Consider the following 9,495-nt stretch of genomic DNA (forward strand, 5'->3'; position numbering starts at 1 on the left):
TGTAAGTTGCATTATAAAATAGATCAGTCTACTATTTCCCCGATATATCGTCCAGAAATAAAGCCTGTTTGATCTGTATTTCTCAATTTACTCAAAACTGTTTTAATCTTCCTGCGGTAGACCCAGAAGCTATTAGCTGCTCGACCGCTAGTACGGACGGAGTCGGCGTTTATTCAACAATCGTAAGGAGAGTACTTTAGATACGCCTCAACTTTTCTCCTTCTCATTTCCTCTCACAGGTTGTCGCATTAAACATCCCCAAAAACCAAGCGCACCAACCTACCTGCAACCTTTCATAGGAGAACAGGAGGTGTACCAGCCCAACAATGCTTAAGTTTTTTTTCTTTCCTCTTTTGGCTTTTGGCATTAAGCGACACCCAAACATAACTCTATATTTACATTCTGTGTGACAGTCTCCCATTACTCCTGTGTAAAACCAGATGGCATTTATCAGCGTCAAAAAATGTTTGTCAATGCGTTGCGGGTGAATCAAACCTAGCAAGGATTTCGACTTAGAACTATCGCGGAAATATGACGTCATTTAGGTGCTTTGTGGATCACAGTCACGCCGAGGCTTTGTATTACACATGAATTTGAATGCAAGCGAAGCACTACAATGAAATCGATTTCACATGTACCGTTCTTTCGATTGAACAAACAGGGAAATTCGCTTCGAAATGAACTGTTCTGTAATTTAGCTGTAATGTTCCAATGTTCGATTTGTAATGATTTACAAGCACATATGATGCAAGAGTACACCGAATGCACGCTTCCTTGAAAGATCTTCTAAAAGCATGCAGCGTCCAGCGAGTTCACGGTCGACTGAATTTTATCTGAAAAAAAACAACAACATTTTTTGCAGTGATTTTTTTAAATTTTAGCCCACAAGTCTAAAAACCGAATTTTCGTTTCTTTCTTCCGCTAGTATATATGAAATATTTATGATGTACATAAATGACATTTAAACGAAAAATACTTCAATGAAATCAATGAAGCCCTCAAAATAAAAGTTATCGAAGACGTAATATTTTAAAGTATTTATTCCATTAAATCACTCGCTTGCCTCTCTTAGCTGGGTGGGAGCTTATGTTGTCACGTAGGCGTCGTCTTTGATGTTGGCTTGGGTGTTAACGTCGGTTTCTAAATATTAAGTTTTTTTGGTGCAAGTGGTGAAAGGCATCGGTTAACTCCTTGTAAGTTTACAAGGGTAAAAACTTTGTTTTGGGGTTGCTCTGGGGGTTATCGTTAGTTATCCCGAATCAGAATAAAATATTTCTGGTTATAAACGTTTTGTTGTATGCTTTTTCTGTCAAATCTACTGTTTAGTTTTTATGCAAGGGCTAAACAAGGCACAAGTATATTTCTTTATGATTTCACTAAGGTTCTTATATTTTGATTTAGGTTGTGTGGCTGACAATTCCTATCATGAGTCGAATATGTGTTGTAAAAGCGAGAATTTTATTACTTTTATTTATTCTACCTTTGAATATTTCATTTACGATTCGAGCTGGTGAACTCACTTTCTAATTCTAGTGTCAGTGATACGCAATGTGAGGTTTAGTTATACACAAAGTGAGGTTTAGTTATATACAATGTAAGGTTTAGTTATATATACAATGTGAGGTATAGTGATATACAATGTGAGGTATAGTGATAAACAATGTGAAATATAGTGATATACAATGTGAAGTATAGTGATATACAATGTGAGGTATAGTGATATATACAATGTGAAGTATAGTGATATACAATGTGAGGTATAGTGGTATACAATGTGAGGTATAGTAGTATATACAATGTGAGGTATAGTGATATACAATGTGAGGTATAGTTATATACAATGTGAGGTATAGTGATATACAATGTGAGGTATAGTGGTATACAATGTGAGGTATAGTAGTATATACAATGTGAGGTATAGTGATATACAATGTGAGGTATAGTTATATACAATGTGAGGTATAGTGATATACAATGTGAGGTATAGTGATATACAATGTGAGGTATAGTGATATACAGTGTTAGGCATAGTAGTATATACAATGTGAGGTATAGTGATATATACAATGTGAGGTATAGTTATATACAATGTGAGGTATAGTGATAAACAATGTAAAGTATAGAATATACATTGTGAGGCAAGCTTTGTACCGACGATGAACTCTTGTTTTAAGCATAGTGATACACAATGAGACGATACTCTTGTTAAATAATGTGGTATTAATTATTATTATCATTTCATCTTTCAGTCCCGGTGACAAATGATATTGTCCACTGTAAGTATTTTAGTTATTTTTGGTAATCATTGCAAGTGGTATGATAACACATGCAAAGCAAGCGGATACTCACATGTGTCCCAAAAGCCCTGTCAAAAGCGATCAAGTGCAACTTTTCAACTGTAAAATGTTCTGATGGTCGCTAAACATAATCAGTCAGACGACGCACTTAATATAATGTTTGTGCGAATATGAACTAACTTAGTCGAGTGGTTAATGAGACACACGTAAAAACGAACAGACAAATGTGTTCATAGCATGTCAATATTTTAAGATCAATTAACCGTTGATGTCATTTACATGTAGGTGCAAGAATTATTAGAGGGAGTCTTTAAACTGTATGCTTGCTTTACATGGATAACGGAACACTTTGATACCATATAACACTGGCATTTAAATTTAACTAAATTGTAGAATCAAATAATTTAAGACAAGGCAAGAATTTATTTTGAAATGTAGTTTTCTTTTTCTTAACTTCGAGTATTGTCGGGTATAGAAATCAAATATCAGTTATAACATGGTTTTATTTTTCAGATGTGCCCCTTGCATTGACATTATCTATAGCAGTTGTTGCTGTTGTCATACTCGTATTGTATCTTTGTAAGTTATATTAGTTTCTGTTGTTATTTATTAGTCTCATATTAAAAAGAACAAGAATAATGTATAGGGTTTTGATAATGCAAAGTTGTTATTTGGTATACCATTATGTTGTGGTTATTTCCACTGTATTTTTTGCCGAGAGCAGGAACAGATCCAACTGACAGCACGATATATTACTTTAAAGTGTTACAGGCAGGATATCACAAACACTTCAATTCAAAGCGGAAATATAATTATCAAAATGCCCTATTTGGCAGGCTATTGTCCTTTAGTTCTTAAAGGATATCAGAAAAGTTAACCATATTTAATATGTCTAGAATCCTGTGAGATTTATAGGACTGCAACCTTCCACAAAAGGCAGGCTAATGCATAATCGAATCACAAGTTTAGTTGAACTATTGAACGATTTCAATTGTATATGGATAAAGACATATTATTGATGTCCAAACATTTTTTCGTGCGTTTGGATTTTCGAAATTGAAAAAATACCGACAAATATATTTCAAACAATACACAAAAGTAAATACCATTTTTAGAGACAAGTTTATCTCGTGATCGCAAAATTATATCTATATTATATAATTAAATCGTTGTAGAGACATAGTTAGGACTTATCGAAAAGACGTTATATTTGATTACAACATGCAATTATGCTGAAATAAGGTAATGTTAGATATTTGGGATAAGGAAAAACAGGAGTTCTTAGCAACCCAAATAGCATTTCAAAAAATTAATTTGGATGACAGAGCTTAACAAAACAGAAAATCAATCCCAAAAAGGTTAATTAAAATACAGAGTGATAACTTGGGAAGATAATGAACCTATACCAAACCAGATATCTGCATCTATATAAATGAAAAGTTTGAAGTGTGCTTGAGAAACAAAGAAACAAACCTGAGGACAAAACACATCACATTGAATATATGACTATATATACTGAAACGAAAAAGAAACGCAACATGGAAAATTGTGATTAATTTTGTATTAAATATACATATCTGTATAAAAAACGAGGAAATAAACATGCACCCTGCCTAACACCCATACCAATCTTCAAAATCACCCAAGTGTGACTAGAGACCTATGCACTTCCGGCGCGGTAAAAACATCAAAAACCGTGCCTGTACAAACATATGCGTTCTTTTTTCATTCAAACCAGTATCAATTCATCACTAACATTGAGCCACATCATCGCCAATACTTTTGCAAACAATAATTCCTTTTACAATTATGCCACGGTTATCAAAGGTTGATAGAGGACGTGCTATAGCGATGCTTCTGGCAGGGAACACGCAACTTCACGTCGCTCGACAATTCAGAGTTCACAAATCGACTATTAGTCGATTAGTTTCACGTCTTAACGCAACAGGAAGAGTCGATGACCAGCCGAGATCAGGACGTCCACGCGTAACGTCGCGACGTCAAGACCGGGTTCTTAGGTTGGCACACCTGCGTAACAGGAGATTAACGGCCGCTGAAACGGCAAGGAATACGATTGGTAATCATAACCGTCGAATTCATCCCCAAACAGTGATCAACAGACTGCGTGAGGCTAATTTGCGTGCAAGGCGACAGTACGTTGGTTTACCACTAACACCGCAACGTCGAGCACGTCGTATGCAATGGGCAACGGCACATATGCCCAGACGTTTTCCTATGAGACGTTGGAGGTCTATGCTCTTCACCGATGAATCTCGATTCACGTTATTTCGAGCAGATGGCCGTCAACGTGTGTACCGGCGTCGAGGCGAACGTTTTGCTGACGCCTGTGTTTTGGAACACGACCGATTTGGGGGTGGATCAGTTATGGTTTGGGCGGGAATCTCCCATGGTTTGAAGACGCCTTTGGTGATAGTCAATGGGAATTTAACGGCCGTACGCTATCGGGATGAGATCCTTAGGCCCCATGTTGTGCCGTTTGTTAGGCAGCATCATCTAACCTTTCAGCAAGATAACGCGAGACCACACGTTGCAAGAGTCTGTAGAGACTTTCTTGCGACACAGAACATTGTTCCTATAGATTGGCCTCCATATAGCCCCGACCTGTCCCCAATCGAGCATTTGTGGGATGAATTAGACAGAAGAATTCGAAATCGCCGTAACCCCCCAAATACCCTCCCTCAGTTAGCAAATGCACTCGTCCAAGAATGGAATAACATTCCAATACGGAAAGTCAATGCCCTGATGAACTCAATGCAACAAAGAATTAGAGATGTGATAACTGTTCGAGGAGGACACACACGATATTAGGGCACGGTTTCAAAACTGCTGCCATTTCAACTTGGATTCACGTAGGGTACTACCAATCATGACCTTCTAGCAAAGTGACCTGTTCTTAAAAATCTCTAAACATTTAAAGGATGTTACATCAATATTCAATATTAACTATTACATATGAAATTTAAACATAATGCTCACAAGTATTATTTTATTAAACCTACAATTTGAAGTTGCGTTTCTTTTTCGTTTCAGTATAGATATACATGTATATATAAATATTTTTTAAACTCAGTGTTAGGTACGTACATGTATATAGAAATCAGGACACCAGTCATAAAGTTGCCTTCGTGTTACTATGTTATATATTAAACATAATTAGCACAATCAATGTATCATATGCACTATGTGTTGGTGATCTGAAGATAAAGATTTGAATTTCATTCAGTTGTACTGTGATGAATATTTATAATATATTTACACTTCGCATCCATGTATGTAAATACATTGCTATCTAGGTATTACCTACTTAACAAAAATGAAAACAAGGCGAGGTTACCTCATTAGCCAAAACAATTGTCTGGAATCTTCACCGTAGTTGTTAAGTATAGTACAATATCTTGTTTCTCACAAATTAAAATGTAAGATAGAATCCCCTCGTGCAAGACGACACCAATTATACGTTATCTTATATTTTTGGTCAATAAACTATTTGAACTTGTAAAGAAAATCAATCAATGTTCATTACAGTCGGCTCCTTAATCACTGACCGCGTCTTGTCCCTGCGTCAGTTTGATAAAATACCTAATAATATATATATATATATATTGCCTCCGTAATGAAAACTCATTCTGTTCGCATTGAAAATATAGTATTTGTCATTATGCATCTTTGGTTATAAAATATAACATCCGTATGCATGAAATACTGTTCACCTATCGCTGATGATTGTTGATTAGAATAATAATTTATTATAGATCTTAGGTATATTGTATGTCATATATGATAGACAATTTTCTAAAATATACTGTTTGCAGGCAGAACGCGTGATGCTAAACGTCAGAGAGAAGGAGGTACGTAGTCACATACAAGTAAACGTTAACCGGATATGTATATGGTGTTGTTACACTCAAAACCGGATGGTATGAAAAACTGATATGAAGACTATGTATAATGTATCTTGCATTCATTATAAAAATATAACATCCGTATGCATGAAATACTGTTCACCTATCGCTGATGATTGTTGATTAGAATAATAATTTTTTATAGATCTTGGGTTTTTTGTATGTCATATATGATAGACAATTTTCTAAAACATACTGTTTGCAGGCGAAACGCTTGATGCTAACCGTCGAAGAGAAGGAGGTACGTAGTCACATGCAAGTAAACGTTAACCGGATTTGTATATGGTGTTGTTACACTCAAAACCGGATGGTATGAAAAACTTATATGAAGACTATGTATAATGTATCTTGCATTCACTAGTATATGTTCTCCTGGTTACTGTCAATTACAGGAAGCGCAGTAGAAATGGAACATCTGCAGTCCAATAGCGAGCAGCAATAGTCCAATGGTAACACACAACGTTTATCTGAAAGAAGAAATAATGAGGACAATGGAATAGCTAATGCAGACTCTCTATTGAACAATAGTCCTACACAAGGCTCCGGTGCTAACTCTAAACCACCCTGTAGAATTGCACAACGTTCCTCTGTTGGTTCTCAATCATCAGGCGGTATTACTCAAGGCTCCGGTGATGTCTATGAATCGTCAAGTGATTTAACACAAGGTTCCGGTGTTTACTCCCGACTGCCCAGTGGTATTACACAAGATTCCGCTGTGAACTGTGAACCGCCCTGTAGTATTCCACATGGTCTCGGTGATGACTCTAAACCACCCAGTGGTATTATACAAGGTCTCGGTGATGACTCTTAACCGCAAAGTGATATTATACAAGGTCTCGGTGATGACTCTAAACTACAAAGTGATATTATACAAGGTCTCGGTGATGACTCAAAATCGCAAAGTGATATTATACAAGGTCTGGGTGATGACTCAAAACCGCAAAGTGATATTATACAAGGTCTCGATGATGATTCTTAACCGCAAAGTGATATTATACAAGGTCTGGGTGATGACTCTAAACTACAAAGTGATATTATACAAGGTCTCGGTGATGACTCTAAACCGCAAAGTGATATTATAAAAGGTTTGTGTGATGACTCTAAACTACAAAGTGGTATTATACAAGTTCCCGATGATGACTCTAAACGCAAAGTGATATTATACAAGGTATCGGTGATGACTCTAAACTACAAAGTGATATTATACAAGGTATCGGTGATGACTCTATACCGCAAAGTGATATTATACAAGGTCTGGGTGATGACTCAAAACCGCAAAGTGATATTATACAAGGTCTCGATGATGATTCTTAACCGCAAAGTGATATTATAAAAGGTTTGTGTGATGACTCTAAACTACAAAGTGATATTATACAAGGTTTGTGTGATGACCCTCAACCGTCAAGTGGTTGTACATAAGGTTCCAATGAAAACTCTCAACAGACTACTGAGGCTTCATTATTATCCGACTGGCTTGAGCTTTTAATAAGAAGTCAATGACCGAATCCTAATATATTCACCAGAATGAAACTATAGGCTTTATTCATTTCGTAAAACTTTACTGGTTGTACGTAAATTGAGCTTGAATTTGGTTAAGAATTGCGTTTATACTATAGGGAATACATTTTCAAGTTTTTGAAATAAAACACATTATATTTGGAATTCAGTGAGTTTCGTTTTCCCTACAGGCAGAAATTCGTATCTCGAAGGTTTGCCTATAGATTAATTAACCTAAGTTGGCTCAATCATATACCAACGATGTTGAACATTTACTCTATGAATCTTGTCTGAGAGTTACTAATCTTTCATGGACACGTTTTATCAATTTCGGACAATTATCCGAAAATCACAAATAGCGGTATCTTCAAGTGGATTGTCAACGTATCCATTGCTGTTTTGGCTTGTTAAAATTCAGAATCTTCAACATTTATTTCACATCATGTAAGAATTGCATTTTAAACTTCTATTACAAGAAGTATTATAACCGAAATCAATATTGGTATGCAACAAACCATGCCCTTATAACAAAGGCTATATGATGGTAAGGTCGTTGCATGTTATAAACGGCCCGTTATTCAAATGTTATACATGTTACAACGACCCGTTAACATAGAAAATTATTCAATTTTACATGTTTTATACGACCCGTTATAACAGAAAATTAGTAAGATGATGCAGGTTGTATTTGGCCCGTTATAATAGAAAATTAGTAAGATGTTACATGTTGTGTACGACTCGTTACAATAGAAAATGTGGCCCGTTATAATAGAAAATTATATGTCCTTGGTTTCGGTAGCACTTGTTATTAACTAATTCACAAATATAACTCAAAAAGTTTATTCTTCACTTACATTATTGTTGTTTAATTCGCATTAATTGCAGCCACATGTTCACGTTTATTTCTATATATTCCCTTTATGGCGGCTCTGACCCGTTAAACCTGTGACTTCACAGGTCAGAGGTCACCGCAACGAGGTCAACGGCTTTGGGCATAAGGTGTGTTTTCGAGAAAAATCGCAATTATTCTAAAACTAAAGTCGCTATGAAAGTCGGACTTTCAGCATTTTAGTTTCATACTAAATCACACTTTTAAGCTTAACATAGCAATCGATCCGGGTACACTGTAAATATATCATATCATACTCAAACATACCTATAAAGAGATTTTTGACTGATTTTGGACCGAATTGTCTCCGGTGTATCGTTAATGAGCTACTTGCTCATATTTAAGCAATTTACAAAGAAAACTTAAGTTACATTTTCCGGATTATTATGAACCAGATGAAATAAATCTTCCTTTTTTTTTTATCTTAAAACATAATCTTGAAAATCAAATTACAAACATATGAATGTTGCTTAACTATGAAGGTTATATTTCCATAATGGAATGTCAATATTTCTATTGATTATCGACTGTTTTCAAAATGGTAGGATATGTTGAAATATTGATGACTTTAAGTATCAAAGAAATCTGAAATACAAATTTGCATGACTGCACTTGTTATAACCAGTTAACATCTAAATCTTGTGAACTGTATTTTGTCACATACTTGTCATGTTATGCAATAAATTGCCAAAATATATTGTGCCAACAGTTTTGTAAATAATTGTTTTAATAACTGTAAATTAGGTGTTTATTTGTATTTGAATGTGTATATATGTGTACACAAACAACCTAATCACGATATTTCTACTGATGTAAAGTACGACTGATGGCGACTCTCAACAGTCCAATGATGGTTGTACCAATGTTAGAATCCAACAGTCCACAGGTC

General features: G+C 35.4%; 1 protein-coding gene across 9 annotated transcripts in view; it reads left to right on the forward strand.

The window, feature by feature from the left end:
- LOC117329647 (immunoglobulin superfamily member 10-like) overlaps positions 1–7,882 on the forward strand; it is a 31,392-nt gene extending 23,510 nt beyond the window's left edge. For 2 of the 9 annotated variants that reach the window (XM_033887677.1, XM_033887676.1), the window contains 5 exons: positions 2,250–2,276; positions 2,811–2,876; positions 6,131–6,166; positions 6,426–6,461; positions 6,613–7,882. In XM_033887677.1, coding sequence (XP_033743568.1) covers positions 2,250–2,276; positions 2,811–2,876; positions 6,131–6,166; positions 6,426–6,461; positions 6,613–6,662 — 215 coding nt within the window. In that variant the 3' untranslated portion in view covers positions 6,663–7,882. The other 7 variants (XR_004533243.1, XR_004533244.1, XR_004533242.1 and 4 more) reach the window with 7 other exon arrangements.
- The last annotated feature ends 1,613 nt before the right edge of the window (positions 7,883–9,495 follow it).

Source organism: Pecten maximus, chromosome 6 (genome assembly GCF_902652985.1).
Source record: "Pecten maximus chromosome 6, xPecMax1.1, whole genome shotgun sequence".
Taxonomy (NCBI): Eukaryota; Metazoa; Mollusca; class Bivalvia; order Pectinida; family Pectinidae; genus Pecten; species Pecten maximus.